The sequence below is a fragment of the Terrapene carolina genome, unplaced genomic scaffold (genome assembly GCF_002925995.2).
Source record: "Terrapene carolina triunguis isolate 2854851 unplaced genomic scaffold, T_m_triunguis-2.0 Scaffold837, whole genome shotgun sequence".
Taxonomy (NCBI): Eukaryota; Metazoa; Chordata; order Testudines; family Emydidae; genus Terrapene; species Terrapene triunguis.
In genome coordinates this window covers 4380175-4404008 of record NW_020665188.1, presented here as the reverse complement: position 1 = coordinate 4404008, position 23834 = coordinate 4380175, and the positions used below count along the sequence as shown (strand labels likewise).

Below are 23834 nucleotides of genomic sequence, written 5' to 3'. Positions count from 1 at the left end.
AATTTCCTCCAATTTGCTAGGAGGATGTTTATTGCCTTAGAATGAGTGACTGCAATTCTTTCCTCTCAGCTTCCCAGCTGACTGGTTAGCCAACACTAGATTTTGATTCAGGATAGGTCCCTGTTGCACTACATTTTGTGTGTGTGTTGAGATTTGAGGGGATGTTCCAGTAACATTTAAAACAGGTCTGGGAGCTAAGGTCTGAGAATTAATAAGGTGATTTATAATCACTGTGGCCTGTTCCTTCACTATCTTCTTTACCATCTCTACACTTAGGGCAGGTCCACACTGGGGCGGGGGATCGATCTAGGAAACGCAACTTCAGCTACGAGAATAGCGTAGCTGAAGTCGACGTTTCCTAGATCGAACTAAATTTACTTACTTCGGGTCCACGTGGCGCAGGCAGGCTCCCCCGTTGACAGCGCTTCCTCCTCTCGGCGAGCAGGAGTTCCGCAGTCGACGGGGGAGCGCTTCTGGGATCGATCTATCGCGTCCAGATGAGACGCGATAAATCGATCCCAGAAGATCGATCTCTACCCGCCGAATCAGGCGGGTAGTGTGGACCAGCCCTTAGTGGCTGAGGGGGGAAAAGGCATAAAGGAGGCCTTTTAGCCCTCTTCTGAGAACAAATTGCTGTTTAGAGAATCTTAGATGCCATGGCTTCACATAAAAGCTATTGCAAGGAGCTGCCATCTAGCAGTGCTCAGAACAATTCTGGACTAGCAGTCTGATAAGGCAGCACAGCTCAAGAACTTGTTTAACTCCAAAAGTATCATAAACTCTTGTGACTTTCTCCCAAATTGTTGCTCAGCCATTTTAAAGCAAACTTCCCCAAATCTGACCATTTACCTAGAGTGCAGCACTGGACAGGTTAGGGAGACAAATCACTGAATTGTCATAGAATATCAGGGTTGGAAGGGACCTCAGGAGGTCATCTAGTCCAACTCCCTGCTCAAAGCAGGACCCATCCCAGACAGATTTTTGCCACCAATCCCTAAATGCCCCCTCAAGGATTGAACTCACAACCCTGGGTTTAGCAGGCCAATGCTCAAATCACTGAGCTATCCCTCCCCCCCAAATGTCAATGATATCTCCAAGGTTAATCTGTTTTCTAAATATTTTATTTCTTAAATACAAAAACATACATTCATGGAACACTGAGATTGTGGATTTAAACACAACTCAAGAAATCTAAAGGTAAGATTTTCACTGCAATATTGATTTGTCTACAGAGTATAGATTAAAACACTTATAAAAGCCTAACAAATAACAAAATACTACATATTTGCAATAAGAATCTGAATGATTCTTCTCCTGAGTTAGATGTAAAGATTTGCAACTTTAACCCTGTATTTTAAGGACTAAAATAAAATTGAATAGAAACAAAAATAACCAGTCTAGTTTCCTTGCCAAAGATGAATGAAATATAAACAAACAAATGCTGAAAGATGGAGATTTAAAATTATTTCAGTTACTTAACAGCTACAAATCTAACCATTTAAAAATAATTTTCAATATCCCCATGTCCCTTTTTATCAGGCTTCACATAAGACTTTTAAAATTGTTTGTCTATTCCCCAAACTGCTAAAACACCACAGGCACTGATCTCTTATTTACCAATGTAAAATGCATCAGTTGTATGGCTTGTAAACAGTGTCAGTCAAGCTCTGTAGACTGATGCGATATGATGGACACAGTAACTGTGCTCTCTGTGTAATGGGAATATGGGTTTTCTCTCTCTGTCTCCATACTGATTATTTAGGAGGCCTTGTCCCTTATCAGAACTCATTGTCCGACTCTGCATCCCAGCCACAGGATTCCAGCCGCTCAACTTGTGGGAATTCAACCTCAACATTGTAGGTGAAATCTGGGTCATCCTTCTTCTTCCTGTTCTTTTCAAACAGCTCATCCATGATACTCTTCCTTTTCGCCAGTTCCTTGTCATCTAGTTTGTTCAGGTCCTCCTCTGGGTCAATGGTCTCTTCCTGCTGAATCTGCTCCAAGCTCTGGGCCAAACTCTTTCCCTGCAAGTGGCCTCTTAGCAAACTATATAATTTCTGCAGCTGCTGCAGTGAGACCCCTTGTAGGTAAGCCTGGTGCCGAGGGTTATTCTTCAGCTGTTCTGCAGCCCTGCTGCAATCTGGAAAAAAAGCTCTCCCCCCCCCCCAAGAATTACTGCCTCAAGCATATTTATTCTTAAATAAATAAAATAAATAAATAAATGCTCTTTATCCAAAGATTCTCTGGGGTAAGTTGTTGCCCTAGGAGTGCCAGTACTCATTTTTAAACTAGACAGCTCAGATTGGGAAGCTTCCTGGCTTGATCTCCAAGCCTGGGGAACACTGGGTATTCCACCTCCAGAGAGTAGTCCTACTACACAACCTCCCATGCAGAGCTGGTGAGAAGAAACCTACCAGTCCCTGAAGAGGTGCCCAGTTGCCATCTCTCCTCCCTCCTGCCCCTTTGCTGTTTTGCAGAAGGAGGCTGTGGGATGCCAAAATTAAACATACTGTACCTGAGAACTTGGAGAAATTTCGGATAGGCATGATGCGCTGGCGTGCTCTATTCTTGTTTTCATCTTCATAGATCAGGATAACGGATGGAGGCTGAAAGCGAATGCCACACTTCTTTGCAACATAAGTCATCCCAGCTCATGCTACTGGCTGAACAAAATGAAACCTTACAGAGCTCTACTAGGTGTGTGCTTCAATGTTCACTGCAAAAGAAAAAGGAAAACATAAATTAAACTGATGCTGCTCTTTATTTTAAGGGTGGTTTCTGATCAGGGTTATAGCAGTCCTGACTCAGAAAAGCACTTAACCCTCTGTATAAATCTGAATATGTGCTTAAATCCTTTGCTCAATCAGTGCCCTGGGGGGGGGGGGCTACAATAATACCCAACTGTTGATTTCCAGATTTGTCAGCTCTACATCTGAGTCTGGGTTGTTTGGGTGATGTATACATGTCATAGTTTTTGTGCCCCGGGCTCGATGAGGGTACCACATAGCCAAATGGAGGCCCAAAGATTTCTTTTTACTAAAAAAATGGAAAATATCATACAACCCATCAGTGCATTAGAGACTTTTTCATAAACAATACTCCAATGCAAATTACAGCCACTGATCTGGAAAAGCTCATAGTTATTTAACCATTTAAAAACCTTTTTTTCACCAACTATTTTAATTTCTTGCTATTTATGACAGGTTGGATTAAAACCAAGGCACAAGGTTTGAATTAAGGGGAGGAGACAACTTGTCTGTGTAAGCAGAGTCTGAATGAGCTCTCCCCTGACATCCAGTGGTGAGCTGTGGAAAAAGACTTCAGATGCTGATCTCGTTTGCATGGACACACCCACCCTGCATAGGTGCTCAGCATGATGGGATTGCTTGCCCAAAAGATCACTTGTGGCTGGTGTTGGATCCCCAGTCTCCTTATTATTGGGGCAGGAGTAATACAGGGTTGTTATCGTTGTTTTGTGAACCGATGGCAGCAGAACTGTATGTGGCATACCCCAATGGAGGGACTCACCCTCAATTGAACAGCACTCGCTAGGCAGGGGACATGGGTTCCAAAGCTCAATGACTTAAGAGGAGGTGGTACCTGATGGTGTGGGGTTTAGACACTATTTGATCCTTTCTCTTGTCCTGGTATAATAAAAGAGCTAATTGAGAGTCTTGTTGCATACTGCAGAGCTGAAATCACAGATACTTACCTTAGGATAATGTCTCTACTGTAAGAGACTGCCTAGTGTGCACCAGCAGTGAGGCTCCCCCAATAACAGCTGAAATCACTGAGAGCTGTGTTAAGCGTGACAGGGCCCTAAAGACATCTTGGCAAGTGGCCAGTGGGGTAGCTGGTGGAGAGGCATAACAAGCAGCCAGCAGAGAAGCTGGTAGAAAGGGCAGAGCCCTGCAGAGGTGTGGCAATCGGCCATTGGAGTGACAAGCAAGTGCCTGAGCAGTGCAGCATGTAAGGTGCCTCTTTACCCGCCCCCCGCCCTACCTTCCACACAGGGTGGGAGGTGAACTCTGAGGCTGCACTGGCCAAGGACAGCAACTGTGAGCAGGGTACAGAGAAGGGATGGGCACGTTAAGGGGACTTTTGGGTTGCTGTACTTAAGACCCTGAGGGGAAAAGGAAACTGCCCAACTTACTGGGGGGTGGGTCTTTTGCTCATGGTTTGTGTTTATGAACCCCAGTTGCAGTGTTTTCCCAAATTAATGCTGAGTTAATTCCCTCCTTTTATTAAGTTTTGTTACACTCAGACTCTGAGCTTGCAATAGGGGAAGTATTGCCTCTTAGAGGCTTCCAGGGGGTGGTGTGTAATTATCACAGGGCACTGGGTGGGGGCTCGAGCCAGTTTTGTGTTATATTGTTAAAAAGGAACCCCTAGATACTGAACCTGGCCCTTGTTGCTGCTGGCTCCACCTGGCAGAAGGGTTACATCTGCATAGGGACTAAATTATAATTTTTGCTCTAGGTTTATTTGTGCAGATTTGAAAATACATCTGTGGAAAATAAATGTAGAAAACTGTGAAATTACAGTGAAACACTTCCTGCAAAATTAAAGCAACATGAGTAGTATCTGTAAAATCAGCCAACCAAAGGAGGATTTTAAGGTATATATATTTTATTGTGGAAAAAAAATTAAAACTGATAAACATAGCTCCGATTACCCTAGTTGTTCAATCAATTCTTTTGTCTTCCTCTCTGTCCCAGACTCAAGGACACCAGTATTCTCTATTCCACATATTTAGAGAGAGTTTTGAACAGAAAACTCCAACATGTATGAAATTGAGATCCCAGGGGTTTTTTCTTTTGTATTTCCAGTAGGGCTGTCAAGCGAACAAAAAATAAATCACAATTAATCGCTGTAGTGAGGTGGTGTGGCTCCCCACCGCCCCGGAGGGGGAAGAGCCCATCCGGAGGCCGGAGTGGGCAGAGCTAGGGAGCTCTGAGCCCACCCCTCAGAGGGTCAGGCGGAGACCCGGAAGTATAAAAGCTCGCCCTCACAGCTCAGTCAGGCCCAAGCCGCCAGAGAGATGTCTCCAGCCTAGCTCGTGGCTGAGAAGACCCCGTGGCCTAAGGCGGCCGCCAGGACTGGATGGGCCTGCCCTGCGCCCCCTATCCGGCGGAGCCGCCGGGCCTGCCGATCAATCCCTGCCCTAACGAACCCATGATCCTGGATTCCCCAGAGACCGACACCAGGACCCAGGTAGGCCCTGAGGGGGAGTGTAGAAGTAGCCTGGGGACAGCCAACCCCAGTCAGGCTGCAGCACTACCAGAGCCTATGTCAGTGTGTTGCGGCCAGGATCCCCACTGACAGCAGCGGGTCTTCTGCCGCTGCTAGGGCCCCGGGCTGGGACGCAGTGGAGTGGGGGGGCCTGTCCCCCCCCGCCACTCAACCCATGGGTGGCAGTCTCCCTCTCTCCCAGGCCTTTTGAGGCTTGGGCCTTCTATTGTTGCTCAGCCCTGACTGAGGGCCTGAGCTCCTGACTCAGTGTTTGTTGCCCCGCCCTGACCTAGGGCCTGGGCTCAATACTTTGTACTATTGGTGCTCAGCCCTGAGCTTCTGACTCAGCGTTTGTTGCCCCGCCCTGACCTAGGGCCTGGGCTAAACACTCTTGCTTGCTGCTTAGCCCTGACTGAGGGCCTGAGCTCCGGACACAGTCTTATTGCCCGCCCTGAGCAGGGCCAGGCTTACCGTGTTCTTCCAGCTACAGCAAGAGCTGCCGAGGGAGACCCATGGCCGGACAAAGTTCCCCAGCTCACCAGTGTGTAGTGAGCAAGTGTGGCTCCCCGCCGCCCCGGAGAGGGTTGAGCCCCAGCAAACTCTTGTACAATCATGCAATTAAAAAAAAATAATAGTGATGAATCGTTCAATTAATCGTGCAGTTAAACAATCAAATACCACTTATTTAAATATTTTGATATTTTCTACATTTTCAAATACTGATTTCAGTTACAACACAAAATACAAAGTGTACAGTGCTCAGTTTATATTTATTTTTATTACAAATATTTGCACTGTAAAAACAAGAAATAGTATTCACCCTAATACAAGTACTGTAGTGCAATCTCTATCATGAAATTTGAATTTACAAATGTAGAATTATGGTAAAAAAAAAAACTGCTTTCAAAAATAAAACAATGTAAAACTTTAGAGTCTCCAAGTCTACTCAGTCCTATTTCTTGTTCAGCCAATCGCCCAAACAAACAAGTTTGTTTACATTTGCCGGAGGTAATGCTGCCTGCTTCTTGTTTATAATGTCACCTGAAAGTGAGAACAGGCGTTTGCATGGCACTGTTGTAGCCAGCATCACAAGATATTTACGTGCCAAATGCCCTAAAGATTCATATGTCCTTTCATGCTAAAACCACCATTCCAGAGGGCATGCGTCCATGCTGATCATAGAATCATAGGATATTAGGGTTGGAAGAGACCTCAGGAGGTCATCTAGTTAAATCCCCTGCTCAAAGCAGGACCAATACCTGATGATGAATTCTGCTTGATAACGATCCAAAGCAGTGCGGACTGACATGTTCATTTTCATCATCTGAGTCAGATGCCACCAACAAAAGATTGATTTTCTTTTTTGGTGGTTCAGGTTCTGTAGTTTCCACACCGGAGTGTTGCTCTTTTAATATTTCTGAAAGCATGCTCCACACCAAGTCCCTCTCAGATTTTGGAAGGCACTTCAGATCCTCAAACCTTGGGTCGAGTGCTATAGCTATCTTTAGAAATCTCACATTGGCACCTTCTTTACGTTTTGTGAAATTTGCAGTGAAAGTGTTCTTAAAACAAACTACATGTGCTGGGTCATCGGAGACTGCTATAACATGAAATATATGGCAGCATGTGGGTAAAACAGAGCAGGAGACATACAATTTTCCCCCAAGGAGTTCAGTCACACATTTAATTAATGCATTTTTTTTTTAAACGAGGGTCATCAGCATGGAAGCATGTCCCCTGGAATGGTGGCCGAAGCATGAAGGGGCATATGAATGTTTAGCATATTTGACACATAAATACCTTGCAATGCTGGCTACAAAAGTGCCATGTGAACACGTTCTCACTTTCAGGTGACACTGTAAATAAGAAGTGGGCAGCATTATGTCCCGTAAATTTAAACAAACTTGTTTATCTTTCAAGTATCAGAGGGGTAGCCGTGTTAGTCTGAATCTGTAAAAAGCAACAGAGGGTCCTGTGGCACCTTTGAGACTAACAGAAGTATTGGGAGCATAAGCTTTCGTGGGTAAGAACCTCACTTCTTCAGTGAGGTTCTTACCCACGAAAGCTTATGCTCCCAATACTTCTGTTAGTCTCAAAGGTGCCACAGGACCCTCTGTTGCTTGTTTATCTTTGCGATTTACTGAACAAGAAGTAGGACTGAGTGGACTTGTAGGTGCTAAAGTTTTACACTGTTGTTTTTGAGTCCAGTTATGTAACAAAAAAAATTTACATTTGTAAATTGCACTTTCACGATAGAGATTGCACTACAGTACTTGTATGAGGTGAACTGAAAAATACCATTTATTTTATCATTTTTAGAGTGCAAATATTTGTAATAAAAAATAATATAAAGTGAGCACTGTACACTTTCTATTCTGTGTTGTAATTGAAATCAATATATTTGAAAATGTAGAAAAACATCCAAAAATATTTAAGAAATTTCAATTGGTATTCTATTGCTTAACAGTTCAATTAAAACTGAGATTAATCGCAGTTTAAAAAATTAATCGTGATTAATCGACAGCCCTAATTTCCAGAATAGATTAGATTCTCCTCTTAAGAAACCTGCCAACATTTTGCGAGTCATAGCGATATAGCAGATTGTTAATAACTCATAGGGGAGATGAAGAGTCAAAGATGGGGGACAAAAATTAAATAGAGGCACCAAAAGATTCCATATGAGAAGAGACTGAAAAGACTGGCATAGGCGCCAACTCATCACCGGCAGCCAAGCTCTCATCCTCCCCCCAGTGCCTCCCACCCGCCAGCGGCCCCACTGATCAACTCCTCTCCCTCCCTCCCAGCACCTCCTGCACACCAACTGAAGTATAAAAATAATCGATGCTAGATAGAGAAAATAAATTGGGCCCACCTATTTACCTTTTCTCATAATACAAGAACAATGATACTCTCAATTTAATTGAATAGTAGGAAATTTACAAGTAAAAAATGGAAATGCTTCTTTTACACCAGGGGTTCTCAAACTGGGGGTCGGGACCCCTCAGGGGGTCACAAAGTTATTACGTGGGAGGTCGTGAGCCGTCAGCCTCCACCCCAAACCCCGTTTTGCCTCCAGCATTTATAATGGTGTTAAATATATAAAAAGTGTTTTTAATTTATAAGGGGGGGGGTCACACTCAGAGGCATGCTATGTGAAAGGGGTCACCAGTACAAATGTTTGAGAACCACTGTTTTACACCTTTGGAGCGTATTGCCACGAGATATTCACCGAGGCCAAGATCTTAGTAGGACTTAAAAATTAGTAGACATTTATATGAAAAACAAGAACATCCACATTTACATTGGATGGGATTTTCTTTTCAAGTCAGAAGGGATATAAACTCTCATGCTTCATGGCATAAGACAGTCACTGAGTGAGGTTAGGAAGAAACATCTCTTATAAGCAGGTTATTCCATAATTATCCACTACATTTCTTTTTAAGTCACTTTGCCTCTCTGGTCCTCGGTTTAAGTGCTCTGAAATAAACAACATTTCTTGTTTCTCCTCTGAAGCATTTGCTATTGGCTATTGTCAAAGGCAGGCTACCAGACTAGATGGTTCGCCAGTCAGATATGGCAATTCCTCTGTCCCTAAACTAACTGCCTTACAGGCTGATGATACACTCTTCCTAATGCTTTCCCATGCCTGGGTATCTAACTATGTTCACAATTATCATTTCTATTGAGTAGACAGGAATACCAATGGAGGCTCAAAAATCAAGAACACCTTTGCTGCAGATCACCACTCCCATCATAGAATACAACATAGTGGACGCAGATCCTACTTCCCTTTGAGGGCTTGTCTACACTTACCGGTAGATCAGCACTGCTGCAATCAATGCAGTGAGTGTCAATTTAGTGGGTCTGGTGATGACACACTAAATCGATGGGAGAGCACTCTCCCATTGATTTGTGTACTACACTTCCCCGAGAAGTGTAAGAGAAGTCGACGGGAGACACTCTCCCATCGACACAGTGCAGTATAGCCACCGCGGTAAGTGGATCTAACTACATCAACTTCAATTACGTTATTCACGTAACTGAAGTTGCGTAAGTTAGGTTAGTGGTTCTCAAACTTTTTTTCACGGACCACTTGAAAAATGCCGAGGGTCTCGGCAGACCACTTAATGATCGTTCCAAATGCTGTTTGTACTGTTAGCTAACTAATGTAAAGCACTTTGGATAAAAGCGCTATATTAAAAAAAAAAGTAACTTTTTTTGTTCTATAAATAAAAGCACACAACTCATATTTTAATATCAGTAGTCTTGCCTTTCTAATGCGATGGATGTGCCCTCTCTCCCCCGCCGTGGCAGCCGCCGATCTGGGGCTGGGAAGGAGGGCCATCTCTTCCCGGCAGCCGCAGACCTGGAGCTGGGGAAAGTCACCTCTTTCTCTGGCCGATACAACTCTGCACGTCCCAAATTCCCTACACCCCCTATTTTCACCCCACTGCCTCCTCCTGCCTCCCCCCCAGGCCACCACCTCACCGTACATGTGCATCTCCTCCAGGGTCCAGGCACCTAATTAGTGGAGCCATGCCTGCGCAGCTCCACTAATTAGGTGGGTGGCCCTTCATTCTCTTGTGTGCAGCCGCCCAGGCGCACACCTTAGAGGGAACTATCCACGGACCACCTGAATGGAGCTCGTGGACCACAGTTTGAGAACCACTGAGTTAGATCGATTTACTGCAGTAGTGCAGACCAGCCCTCATTTTTAAAAATGTGAAAAGATGCCAGTCCCCTGACTTACCTCCTTCCCTAGCCATCCCTATAAATCACAGAAAGTCAACACAAGAAATATAATAAAATCAAGGTGGATTCAAAAATACCTATATAGTAAGAAAAAAACCCACCAGACTACCTCTACCATTTAAATTCCACTCTGAAGAAGGCTGAGTTTAAAGGTGAATCATTATTCTTTATGAAAACTGTTAGGATATAGATATTTAGGCCTGTCTGTAAAGGCCTATACTTTAAGAATTCAGGTGTATTCTTATCACTTAGCTAGTTATAGAGGTACAAAACAAGAATCAAAATCAGTCTGCCTGTTTACAGTCTTTTTTCACTATGATAGTCGAAGGCCTTGTTTTTAGGCTAAGGCCTTTGGCTAAACAGCAGGGGCAACCATAAGCTGGGAAGTGTACGGTCACATCCTCACCAGTTACATTGAAATAAGGCAATTTTGGGTTGTTAAAAAGGTGATCCAATCTATCACCTCCAGAGAAAGGGAAAAGCCTAGAAGATTTAAAGAAAACTTAGTTTGATAGCATCCTGTCTGATGCTCACGATAAGAACTCACTTATCAATAGCTGGGGTGTGAAATCCTCATTTCTTTGTTGTTGTTGTAGTCCCCACTTCCCTATTGTTTATCTGTGTAATCTGTCTGGTTCTGTGATTGTTTCTGTCTGCTGTATAATTAATTTTGTTGAGTGTAAACCAATTAAGGTGGTGGGATATAATTGGTTAGATAATCATATTACAATATGTTAGGATTGGTTAGTTAAATTTCAGTAAAATGATTGGTTAAGGTATAGCTAAGCAGAACTCAAGTTTTACTATATAGTCTGCAGTCAGTCAGGAAGTGGGGGGGGGGGAGGGAGGAACTGGAATCATGTTTTGCTAAGGGGGGGGTAATTGGAATGGGCACAGGGACACAGGCAAGGCTCTGTGGCATCAGAGCTCGGAAGGGAGACACTGAGGAAGGAAATTGAAATCATTGCTTGCTGAAAGCATAGGCGCTGACTCCGTGGGTGCTCCGGGGCTGGGAAAAATTGGTGGGTGCTCAGCACCTACCGGCAGCTCCCCGCCCCAGCTCACCTCCACCTCCTCCCCTGAGCGTGCTGCATACCGCTTTTCCCCCGTAGCTCCCAGCGCTTGCGCCGCAAAACAGCAGGGCAGGGGCGGGGAAAGGATGGAGTCGGGGCAGGGCCAGGGGGGAAAGTTGGCGCCTATGGCTGAAAGTTCACCCCAATAAACATTTAATTGTTTGCACCTTCAGACTTTGGGTATTGCTGCTCTCTGTACTTGCAAGACGGGCCAGGGAAGTGAGAGGGTGAAGGAATAAGCTCTCTAACAAAAACCACATAGGAAGATTTCCAATTTACTGCAATATTTTCAAAATTTGCCACAGGAATTACCTACCATATTTTTTAATAATAATTTTGTGCTGGACAGAAAAGTTAAAGTCAGCACATTTCTTTGGACAAACTTCTTTCATTATTTCACAGTCTGTTCTTATAAGTGAACGGAAATGCTTTTTCAAAGTATAAATGACTATTACAAGCTTTCGGAGAACTGAAATCACCAACAGAACGCATGGCTGTCTTTAAGAGGGCAGAGAAATACATTTTAAAAAGCAAATGAAAGTATTGTAACAAATCCATGGCCATTCAGATCTTCATGGCAAGAGCAGAGATAAAACTCAGATACTATAGTTTCAAAAACAGAGTCCTCTGCCACTGGAGCTAAAACAGAAGCTCTGTCCACTCTTAAAGGGGCATTGTAAACCTGAAATCAAGTCTAATTTAACAAATGTAGTCACAGTTACTACCTGTCTCTGAGTCCTCCTGCCATTTTGTGGTTTTACAAACATTTTCCAATTTAAAATTTTTTCTTACTTGTTGCTTTATGGAAGACCTACAACAACAGCAGGGGATGTTGACTAAGGATCTGATCCTGCAAACTCTTATGCATGTACTTAATTTTAACCATATGATTACTTCCAACTGAATAAATGAGACTACTCACATGCTTATGGTTAAGCACATATATAAGTGTTTGCAAGATTGCTCCCTAACTATAGTCCTAATCCTACAATCAGATATGCCCATGAACATCCTTCTGCAGAATCAGGGCCTAAATAGGGAAACAATGAAACTGATCACTCAACTGGATTCTAAAAAGGAAACAAGCTGAAAAATAGACAAATCTTTTTTCTCTATTTTCTTTCAATTATAATAATCTTAGGTTTACTTGTAATTGTAACTATAAAATAGGTAAAAAGATTTCAAGATGTAAATATTTTTAAGTTGATGGCATCAATATAAAACTATAGCTAAACCTGCATTATTTTCATAGTTATTACAAGAAATGTGAAGTTAGCTGAATTACACAGAATTTAAATAAAAAATGTGAAATTCTAACTTTCTACCAGTTTTTCATGTGCAAATAAAAAGCCTGAGAGATGTGGATGTGAATAGGCAATCAAGACTCTTGTAATGGACTATGCCTTTAAGAGCACCATAGTGGTATGCACCAAGTGTAAGTGGCCAGATAAGAGGGTGGTGGTGCAGGTATACAGAGTGATCACCCCCGTCCTTCTTGACTGCCCCCCCGGGACCCCTACCCCCATTCAACTCCCCTGTTCCCCGCCCCGACCCCTGACCACCACCACCCCGAACTCCCCTGCCCTCTATCCAACCCCCCCTGCTCCCTGCCCCCTTACCGCGCTGCCTGGAGCACCAGTGGCTGGCGGCACTACAGCCGCGTCGCCCAGAGCAGCAGGACAGGCAGCCGCGTCACCCGGCAGGAGCCAGCCACTCCACCGCGCAGCACAGAGCACTGGGTCAGGCTGGGCTCTGCAGCTGTGCTGCCCCAGGAGCTTGCAGCCCCACAGCCCAGAGCATTGCGCCAGTGGTGCAGTGAGCTGAGGCTGCGGGGGAGGGGGAAATAGCGGGAATAGCCAGGAGCTCAGGGGCCAGGCAGGAGGGTTCCGCGGGCCAGATGTGGGCCGTAGTTTGCCAACCTCTACTCTAGAGCAGTAGCCAAGTTTGGGAAGCAGCATCAGTGCCCCATTGCCAGCTCCTGGTTTGGCAGTTAAAGTAACCTAAAATAGGAGAGGAACTCTCTGCAAAAGCCGAGGAGGAGGAGCTGTATGGGAGCCAGAAACAGGAGAGAGAGAGGTCTGCTCCCTCAGCCCCTCTTACTTTAACCTCTGAATAAAACCTGCAGGGCATTGCCCAGCTTAGAGTGTCCCAATGGAGTCGGACAGCACCTCCCACCCAGAGGATGGAAGTTGCTGTCCTCAGGGTCACTGTTAAAAATTGGAGATCTTTAATTGTTTTCAGGACTGGATCCTCCCCTGAGGGGAGCCTGTGTGCAGCAAATGCTTGTGTGGGGGTGCAGCAGGGTTGCCAGCCCTCCAGGATTGGCCTGGAGTCTCCTAGAATTGGCATTGAACTCCTGGTGACTACTGAAAGCAATCTGGGAGATTTTAATAGGATATTTTAAGAAAATGACATTACATCATGTTGGGGGGGGGGGGGCGGGAAGCAACAACTCCTGGAATAGCTTCAGACAGAGTTGGCAATCCTAGGGTGCAGCCAGTGTGTGTGTGGGTAACAATGGACCCCAGTGAGATGAGGGCACGCGGGGGCAGGTAGAGCTGCAGGGGGAAAGCAGGGAGTGGGGGTAACTATAACCCCAGTGAGGTGGGGGGCAGGCCATAGGTGCTGGAACAATTTTTTTATAGTGGGGGCGCTGAAAGCCATTGAACAAAACTGTAATCCCTGTAAATCAGTGGTTCTCAAACTTTTTTTTTCCAGACCACTTAAACTGCTGAGGGTCTCAGCGGACCACTTAATGATCTTTCCAAATGTTATTTGTACTGTTAGCTAACTATTGTAAAGCACTTTGGATAAAAGTGCTATATTAAAAAAAACTTAATTTTTTTTGTTCTACAAATAAAAGCACACAACTCATATTTTAATATCAGTAGTCTTACCTTTCTAATGCAATAGATGTGCCCTCTCTCCCCTGCTGTGGGAGCCCCCGAGTTGGGGTTGGGCAGGAGGGGGGGAGGTGTCTCTCCCTCACCACAGAGCTGAGGCTGGAAAGGAGGGCTGTCTCTCCCAGGCAGCTGCAGCCCTGGAGCTGGGGAAAGTCACCTCTTTCTCTGGCCAACACAGCCCTGCATGTCCCAAATTCCTCCCCACCCCCTCTTTTCACCCCACTGCCTCCTCCCACCTACCCCCCCCCCCAAGGCCACCACCTCACCTTACATGTGCGTCTTCTCCAGGGTCCAGGCACCTATTTAGTGTAGCCATGCCTGCACAGCTCCACTAATTAGGTGTGCAGTCACCCAGGTGTGCACCTTAGAGGGAACTCTCCACGGAATCACTGTTGTAAATTATAGAAACCACTTCAAACCAGGTGGTGCTGCCGTACCCCTCCCTGGCACCTATGAGGCAGGCAGGGGGTGGGGGTAGCTATAGCCCCAGGGGGGCTGGGGACAGGCAGGCAGGGGGAGGCAAGGTAGTTATAGCCCCAGGGAGGTGGGGGGTCAGGCAGAGGGAGGGGAGCTAGCTATAGCCCCAGGGAGGTGGGGGGTGTCAGGGAGGGGAGCTAGCTATAGCTCCGGAGGGAGGGGGGATCAGGAAGGTAGCTATAGCCCCAGGGGGTGGGGGAGTAGCCAGACAGACTGGAACAGCGGCTTGGCTACAGGCGGGCCCGGGGTATGCAGGGCCCCGAGCCCCACCCCACATATCCTAACCTCGAGGTAGGCTTCCAGCGGCCAATAATCATCCCTGGTCTCTCGGTTACCATGACAACCGCCCCGCGCCCCTCCCGCTGTAGGGCCCCCAGCGGGGCTGCCCAACACGTTGCCTGAACCATAGAAAATGAAACCGCGGCTCGCGTTCGGTTGTCGGTGGTGGGGCTTAGAGCCTCTTCCTTCGAAATCAGGCAGGCGCGCCGGTTGCCTCTGCGGGGGCCTGGCCCTGGGCGGGAGACAGTGCGAGGCGGGCGCGGCGGTGAGCGTGGTGTGGGAGCTGGTTGTCCGTCCCCCACCCCCAAGCTATGGCCCGCCCGGGCGGGGACCAGGACCCAGCGCCTGCAGTCCGTGTGGCGGTCCGGCTGCGTGCGGGACAGGGGCGCAGACTCGTGCGGAGGGTGGCGGCGCCTTGCCGTGGGTCTGCGGGTCCTGCTTCCCCGTCACTTCTCATAGCCTGAGCTCGGTGGGGGGCCCAGTCGCCTGCCCCGAGTTGCGGGCGTAACTGCAGAGCCCCTTCCGTGCTGGCATGGCGGAGGGGCGGCCGCAGCGCTGACGGGGGACGGAGGGACAAACTCAGGAGCCCCCCAAGGCGTCTGTGATGTCTGTGTACATAAAGTAAATTGGGAGGGAGTGGGGCCTCAGCCAACATGAGGTACCAGGTCCCCAAATTTATCTCCACAGGCCTGGCGGCTGGGCCAAATCGGGTGTTCCCGGCCCCTTTATGGTTACTTGGTCCCCACGCATTGGCAGTCTTTCTGGCACCCATGCCTGGGAAAGATGGGGACCCCGAGACACATACGGGGGCCCTAACAGACACACGTGTACTGGGATCCTGACAGTGGCCCTGAGGCATGCGGCCCCCCCCCCCCCCCCACCACACACACACACGCACACTCTCTCTCCCCCCATGCTTTGAGGGTATGTGTACACTGCAAAAATAAGGTAGGTTCTACGCTAGCTCTGGTGAACGTACCACTGAAGACACCGGACCTTGGGTTAGCAGCTCAAATCAAAGCCTGTAGCAGAGCTTGGGGTTGAACTCAAGCTATTAACCCATGTTAAAAGCTGAGTTGATGTGTCTTTGCTGCAATTTTAATCAAATCAACTAATCCAGGTTAGCTAACCGTGTTAAGAGCACACCATTTTTTGTGTATGTGGTGTACACATGTTTTCTGTCTCTACTATTATCCATGTATCATAGCCTGTGTATCAGTGAACTTGACAGAGACACATCTGGGTAATTCCCAGGTTGGGTAGATGCACATGTGCTAGTTCTGATTGAGCTAGTACACTAGAAATACTAGTGTGCATGGTGTAATGGGTGATGGCTTTGGCTAGCCACGCGAGTACAGTCCGAAATACTAAATACATACTTAGATGGGTAGCCCGAGCCACCACCATGACCACATTGCTATTTTTAGAGTAGCAATCAGAGCTAGCATGCGTATGTCTACCTGAGCCCCACATGCCTCCCAGCTGCAGTGTAGATGTGCCCACACACAGGTCTTGATGCTAACACAGACATTGATTCCAGCCCACATGGATAGGTAAGGACAAGGACACTTGACAGGCTTTGTGACATGGGAAGTGTCATTGGTGTGCATAATTACTATGATACAGACAGAGGGTTTTTGAAGATCTGATTTGAATTGAAAATCTCTTGATGAAATACCCCATGTTCATAGGAGCTGTGATTTTTTGCAGTTGGATTTGGAAATGCAGTGGCAGTGGATGGAGAGAGTGTTTCTTTGGAAAAGTATTCTCACCTTTAGAGTATCCTTGCTTATTTGCACAGCAGGAAATTTGTGTAAGTTAAACAAATTAAAATATTTAAGCTTTCACTTAGCAAGCTGCCAAATAAACTTTCTAAGCAACTGATAATTGAAACTGCTAAGACATAATTTGTGAGTTCCTCGCATACTATGAAATGAGAAGGGATGTGAAATAAGTGTGGAAGAGGTTATTAAACTTTCCATTGTAGAATATCCATAAATTGCTGAGATTAGTTTCAAGTAATACTGTACTAATCAAACATTTTATTTCAGGGAAGAATGAACACACGTGGGACCAAAATAATTGTTGGTGTAAGCAGGTGCAACTTCATTACAGTTATTGGAGTTACTCCTGCTTGTATTAGCAGTGAATTTGATCTATAGTTTGATAAACAATGTGGAAATACATAGATGCTTGTGGTTTTATTACTTAATCATAGAATGCTGTTTATGTATTGGGCAGTGTTGAAAGAAAAGATAAAATTTCTAAGATTATAGCTTTTGAAGGTATCACCTATCATAGGAGAAGACACAAAACAAACCCACTGTGTATTTGCAGTTTTAAAATTTTACATTGGAATAAAGCCTCCAAAATGCTAAATCATCTGAAAAAGAAGCAATAATTTTCAGTTTTGTAAATATTCATTTTTTTCTGGTGTTCTGAATATTTCCCACCCTTCTCACTGAAAAGTTTTGTAGGTTTTATGAAACAACATCAGTCATAATAAATTGTTGTTAGGAATTTTTGAAATGTTAGTATAACCAAAAGCAATGTGTCATATATGCATGATTCCTTGAATCTTTTTCTGTGCTCACTACTGCAAATGATTACAGAAATCAAGACAAGATTAAATCAATTGAACTTTTCTGAGGTCCAGAAAAGTTATATTATCTTGTGCAGAGAGCAAACGTATTTTGCTCAGTTAAAAACTGACTCAGTGTGGGACCAGGTATCAAATGTCATTAGATGATTAGAATTAACTAGATTTATGTACACAGAAATATTGTAATTGGTCAAGTGTTTTTATATTTTTTGATTGCTTACAGTGTATTCAGCTGTCCTTGCAACAACTGCTTAGTCTAGGCTGGAAACATCTGGTGGTGGTGACATTAAGAATAAAATCTGTGTTTAGTTAGGACCCAGTCCTGCAAACACTTACGTGCTTAAAGTTAAGCATGTGTGTATTTGTTTGTAGGTCTGGGTTTTAAGTCTGAGAGCAGGAGAGCCAAAGAAAATGACAGGGTTCTGGCTGTGGCCGGTGACTTAAAATCCCCTTTATACTGGCCACAACTGAGGCCTGTCTCTTCTTTACCATCACTGATTCTACAGTCGCTTCTTCCAGACAGGTAGTAAATTCAGAATTTGCTGTAGCTTGTTAAAGTAGCTCATCATTGTTAGTCCTAACAATGTAGGCAATGCTATAAACACTGTAAAAATTTATTTTGTGGTGTTTTCAGGTGCACAGGCCACTTGTCCTGATATCACTGTGACTCAACAGCTTCTGAAAGAGGGATTTCACAGGTGAGTTGATGACAGCCATGTACTTGAGCAATGCATCAGTTACTAATGTGCCACTCAGGGCCCCTGTTCTGCAAACATGCATGTACTTAACTGTATGCACGTCAGTAGCTCCTTTGAACTCATGCATAATTGAACAAATGCACTGCACGGTATTCAATGGGATTACTCATGAGTAAAGGTAAGCATATATGTTGGTGTTGGCAGGATGAGTGCTTAAATATTTAGTGGCCACCAATCAGTTATATCACAGCAAGAACATGATGCCAACATGAAAATGTATTTCTGAGTACTTTCAGTAATACTGGTGCATAAGTGGGGAATTAACAAAAAAGAGGCATGTTGGTTATCACGGATATGGAAATACAATAAAATATTGCGTTTCCTAAAAGGAAAAGGTCAGATTCTAGATAGGTAAATGTTGTTGTCTATATTCTCAGAGCATACTACAAATATTAGAGAGCCGCATCTAATATTTGAGATGAACTGTTTAAATTTTTGTGCAGTTATTTGAAATTTGTGCTAACATTTTGTTTTCTTTTTAAGAGACTTGCTAACAAAGGTAGAACTTGGTGCAGGGGATGAAGCCATAGGAAGCTGCACTGTGGCAATTAAAGAACACCTACCAACAGGACTATATGTGGATCCCTATGAGTTGGCATCATTGCAACAGCACAACCTAACTGAGGTACGATGTCCAAGTGGTCATGTTGATTTGTTTGGAAGTGGTTCAAACAAGAAAAAACATATAATAATTTGAATATTTGTGAGTAAATATCCAGTGTCTATAATTTGAAACATTAGCGTGAAGATGAACTTTCATCTGTCATTCTGATGTGACCCTTCCCTCTCATGACAGAGCTTTCTACTATGTAGGGGCATAGTCATTGTCATAACTATAAAGGGAAGGGTAACAGCTCTCCTGTGTACAGTACTAAAATCCCTCCTGGCCAGAGACTCCAAAATCCTTTTACCTGTAAAGGGTTAAGAAGCTCGGGTAACCTGGCTGACACCTGACCCAAAGGACCAATAAGGGGACAAGATACTTTCAAATCTTGGGGGGGGAGGGGGAGGCTTTTGTGTGTGCTCTTTGTTTTAAGGGGTTGTTCGCTCTTGGGACTGAGAGGGACCAGACATCAATCCAGGTTCTCCCCATCTTTCTAAACAAGTCTCTCATATTTCAAACTTGTTAGTAAAAAAGCCAGGCAAGGCGTCTTAGTTTTACTTTGTTTTCTCAACTTGTAAATGTACCTTTTACGAGAGTGTTTATCTTTGTTTGCTGTACTTTGAACCTAAAACAGAGGGGGGTCCTCTGTGCTCTTTAAGTTTGATTACGCTGTAAAGTTATTTTCCATACTGATTTTACAGAGATGATTTTTACCTTTTTCTTTAATTAAAAGCCTTCTTTTTAAGAACCTGATTGATTTCTCCTTGTTTTAAGATCCAAGGGGGTTTGGATCTGTATTCACCAGGAGTTGATGAAAGGAAGGAGGGGGGAAGGGTCAATTTCTCCTTGTTTTAAGATCCAAGGAGTTTGGATTTGTATTCACCAGGGAATTGGTGAGAGGTTTCTAAAAGCTTCCCAGGGTAGGGAATGGTGGCAGCGGACCAGAACTAAGCTGGTAGTTAAGCTTAGAAGTCCTCATGCAGGCCCTCACACTTGTACCCTAAAGTTCAAAGTGGGGATACGGCCTTGACAGTCATGGATAGAATCTAGAATGAAGGGAAAACACTTCAATCTAATGCAAGCTAACTGTCCAGGAGTTGTTAGGGAAGACGATCATGAGGCTCTGAGGAACTCCCCCAGAAGGTGTGGTTATAGTACAGTTGGAAGACATGTAGGGTACTTCTATGGGATTCTCTTACTAGTTATATAGGTAGTATGTTTTTCAGAATATTGGGTATGAATATATTGGCTCTCATGAGCAATATAGACTTGTACAGAGTGCAGGGGAGGATGGTGGTATTATGGTTTATGCTGACACCAGTGACCTGGGGAACTGTAGGAAAGAGGCACTGGAAGCTAAATTTATCCATTTAGTTTAGAAAAAGTTTATGGGGCTCTACTAAAGCATTTCTTCAAAATGCTCCAGGTTCTTCATACAAGACCTGCTGGGAAACAAGAAATTTCAGCAAATGCATGAGAAGTAGTTGTTAGAGCACTTTGGTATCCTTGGGAATGAAAGTCATTTTGTGAGGAAGGATAGTGTTGTGTTTAAGGTGCTATACTGAGACTTGTTTCAGGTTCCTGACTCTGCCACAATCAATCTGTGTGACCTCAGACAAGTCCCTTAATCTCTGTGCCTCAGTTCTTCCTCTAAAGTGGAGATGATAATCTCTTTATCCCATCCTTTGTCTATCTTGTCTATTTAGGTTGCAAGACCTGTCTCTTACTATGTGTAGATATGGTGCCAAACACAATGGGATTCCAAACTCTGTTGGAGCCTTTAGGCAGTACTGTAATACACATTTAAAACATTGTATGTCCCAAGTGTAGTCCTCATGTAACTACCGTAACACCACTGAAGTCAGTAGCATAACAGTGATGGGCACTATATGACTAGAACAGACACAGAATGAACATGGCTCATTTATTTTAATGATCCTGAGGAAAAAGATCTCTAGTCTGGGAATTAAACTGCTGTCTCCCTCATGACATTATAGTAGGTTACTTTTACAGGTTGACTGTTTTAGTCATTTTAATCCTGTATTCCCTATATAACAATATTGGTGTGTTTTTCATGACATTCATTCATCTATATTGACTGTGTCTGTGTTTTCCACAGGCTCTGATGATTCCAGATACTGTTGATGTGGAATCTCCTGAATACTTAGCCACAGACCTTGCCATTGTTGTTTACATGAAACCTGACCCTCAGTGTGCTTGCTGTTTTAAAGCCATGTTGCCTGTGCACTGCCGGTATCACCGGCCAACAGAGGAAGATGGGGAAGCACTTGCTCTTCTGAAGAGTCCAGAAATATTGATTCATTGCCATAAAAGTGAGAAATACACATAACTCCTACTTTGTTGTATGAAAGAGGGAGGGATTAGAGAAATAACTATTACCATACAGAGTGTGAAATCCAGACTTTGGGGAAAATCGCTGGTGGAGAGAGGTATGTGGATAGTCATTTAAAAATGGGGAAAATAGTGACTGCAAAAGAAGGGCAAATAATTCTTTTTTACATCTATTTGGATCAATGCTACTTTATCCTGACAAAGGGCTAATTTAGGTCTAGTTGTTATAAACTTCTTGGAAATCCCAGCTATGCCCATTTTATCCTCTAGGTAATCCCCCCCCCACCCCCCCCCGCCCCAGGGGAAGGGGGATTGTATCTCCTAATATGGGTCTTTAAGATGGGAGTGTTGACAGTTGGCCTGCTCCTTAGAATCTGGACTGATGAAGGTTTGCATGGCCCACCTGTTTCCACAGCATTCTAACTTGCAATTGATGCAGTTCGTGGCTTAGTCTATACAAAGGAAAGCTGAACTGTATCAATCAAAAGTATTCCGGTGCTTTCCAGCCCTCACAATGTTTAAGTAGGAAAATCTTTGTAGGGACTCTTGACTTTCTGAGGGATGGAATGATAGGAGCCTGAGACTCTTTATTAAAAAAAATCCAATATCTCATAATAATGAATAATTTAAAATCTTATAAACAATCAAGTCCCCACTCCTACTACAATTGTGTTTCTTTTCAAGAGACAGACTCTCCCTAGCTCACTGCCAAACCACATATGTGAATACATTTCTCACCTTTATGTCTTTACTCAGGCATTATTTGATGGATTATTTTCACTCTTACATCTTTGGGACTATACGGGGGTTCTGTATACTTTGATAATGGGATTTTTGCCTTCCCTTGTCTCCCTGTCACCTATAGTAAACTTTAATTGTAGGGATCCACATTTCTTAGTAATAGACTAAATTTAAAAAATAGCATTGCAGAGATACAACAGGAGTCCATAAGGAGAAATGTTAAAATAGTTTATTATGGGGTATGGTGGAGGCAGGAGCCATAGCAGCAGGGCTGGAAATTGGAGACAGCCCAAAGACCAATGGTGAAATCCTGGTGCCATTTGAATTGTATTTCACCCCCATTTGCTATTCAGTGGGGCTAGGATTTCACCACTGGTGTAGACTTTCTTGTATATCCAAAAATTTGTTGAGTTTAAGGATTTATGAAAGGGACTGGCGGCACTAGTTTGAATGTGCAGGTTTCCCAGCAAAGTTCTGCCAGTGTTGATGTTATTTCACCCCTTAACTTTTAGTGAGTAGAGACTGCTAAGCTGCATGATAGACAGATATCCCCTTTGAAAGGATTTTGCATTCCATATATTGCCTCATCCTGGTCTGATTCTTGATGTAACATATTTCTGCTTTTTCTAGGTTTCCCATCAGTTGAATGTTGGAAGTATTCTGAAGTGGAAGCTCCATGTTCAGTGAGAAACAGGCATACCTGTCATTGGAACAATGTGGAGTACAAACATGTAAGTTCCTATTTCAGACTGGAAGGGACCTCTTAGATCATTTAACCTAGTCCCTTGCTATCGCAGACAGCCCTGTCATATAATCTCATTCATAAACTTGTAAGAACATAAGAACAGCCATACTGGGTTAGACCAAAGGTCCAACTAGCCCAGTATCCTGTCTTCCGACAGTGGCCAATGCCAGGTGCCCCAGAGGGAATGAACAGAACAGGTACTCATCGAGTGATCCATCCCCTGTCACCCATCCCTGCCCATCCTGACTAATAGCTATTGATGGACCTATTCTCCATGAATTTATCTAGTTCTTTTTTGAATCCTGTTATAGTCTTGGCCTTCACAACGTTCTCTGGCAAGGATTTCCACAGGTTGACTGCGTTGTGTGAAGAAATACTTCTTTTTCTTTGTTTTAAACCTGTTGCCTATTAATTTCATTGGGTGAATCCTAGTTCTTGTATTATGAGAAGGAGTAAATAACACTTCCTTATTTACTTTCTTCACACCAGTCATGATTTTATAGACACTATCATATCCCTCCTTAGTCATCTCTTTTCCAAGCTGAAAAGTCCCAGTCTTATTAATCTCTCCTCATATGGAAGCTGTTCCATACCCCTAATCATATTTGTTGCCCTTTTCTGAACCTTTTCCAATATATCATTTTTAAGATGGGGCAACCATATCTGCAAGCAGTATTCAAGATGTGGGCATACCATGGATCTATATAGAGGCAATATGACACTTTCTGTCCTACTGTCTATCCCCCTCCCAATGATTCCCAACATTCTGCTAGCTTCCTTGACTGCCCTTGCACATTGAGTGGATGTTTTCAGAGAACTATCCACAATGACTCCAAGATCTCTTTCTTGAGTGTTAACAGCTAATTTAGACCCCATCATTTTATATGTATAGTTTGGATCATGCTTTCCAATGTGTATTACTCTGCATTTATCAACATTGAATTTCATCTGCCCAGTCACCCAGTTCCGTGAGATCCCTCTGCAGCTCTTCACAGTCCACCCTGGACCCAACTATCTTGAGTAGTTTTGCAATATTTTGCCACTGCACTTTTTTTACCCCTTTTTCGAGATCATTTATGAAAATGTTGAATAGGACTGGTCCCAGTACAGACCCCTGGGGGACACCACTGTTTACCTCCCTCCATTCTGAAAACTGACTATTATTCCTACCCTTTGTTTCCTATCTTTTAACCAGGGCCGGCTCCAGGCACCAGGCAACCAAGCTGGTGCTTGGGGCGGCACCTGGAGCGGGGCGGCGCGGTGCTCCGGCCGCCGGGGAGAGCAGGGCCACAGCCGGGCTCGCCGCCCTCCCCCCC

General features: G+C 44.3%; 2 protein-coding genes across 10 annotated transcripts in view; one reads left to right on the top strand and one right to left on the bottom strand.

Annotated features, from left to right (window-relative positions):
• Positions 1-1151: 1151 nt before the first annotated feature.
• CEP19 (centrosomal protein 19) lies at positions 1152-14048 on the bottom strand. Of its 5 annotated transcripts, none has more exons than XM_024211961.2 (4): positions 13955-14048; positions 4676-4834; positions 2516-2716; positions 1152-2140 (listed from the first exon to the last, which is right to left on the bottom strand). In XM_024211961.2, the coding sequence occupies exons 3-4, from the start codon at positions 2643-2645 to the stop codon at positions 1779-1781; spliced, it is 492 nt and encodes a 163-aa protein (XP_024067729.1). In that variant the 5' UTR covers positions 2646-2716; positions 4676-4834; positions 13955-14048; the 3' UTR covers positions 1152-1778. The 5 variants fall into 5 exon arrangements, with proteins under 5 accessions (XP_024067729.1, XP_024067727.1, XP_024067732.1 ...); XM_024211959.2 differs by lacking the exon at positions 13955-14048 and adding an exon at positions 5704-5936; XM_024211964.2 differs by lacking the exon at positions 4676-4834 and having other exon boundaries at positions 13955-14045.
• An 887-nt stretch (positions 14049-14935) lies between these two features.
• PIGX (phosphatidylinositol glycan anchor biosynthesis class X) overlaps positions 14936-23834 on the top strand; it is a 14646-nt gene continuing 5747 nt past the window's right edge. The window contains exons 1-6 of one of the 5 annotated variants that reach the window (XM_024211957.1): positions 14936-14981; positions 16408-16529; positions 17953-18016; positions 18560-18701; positions 20800-21013; positions 22404-22504. In XM_024211957.1, the coding sequence (XP_024067725.1) occupies positions 16439-16529; positions 17953-18016; positions 18560-18701; positions 20800-21013; positions 22404-22504 (612 nt within the window). In that variant the 5' untranslated portion in view covers positions 14936-14981; positions 16408-16438. Of the gene's footprint in view, positions 14982-15611; positions 16530-17952; positions 18017-18559; positions 18702-20799; positions 21014-22403; positions 22505-23834 lie in introns of those variants that run through there. The other 4 variants (XM_024211952.2, XM_024211953.3, XM_024211958.3 and 1 more) reach the window with 4 other exon arrangements.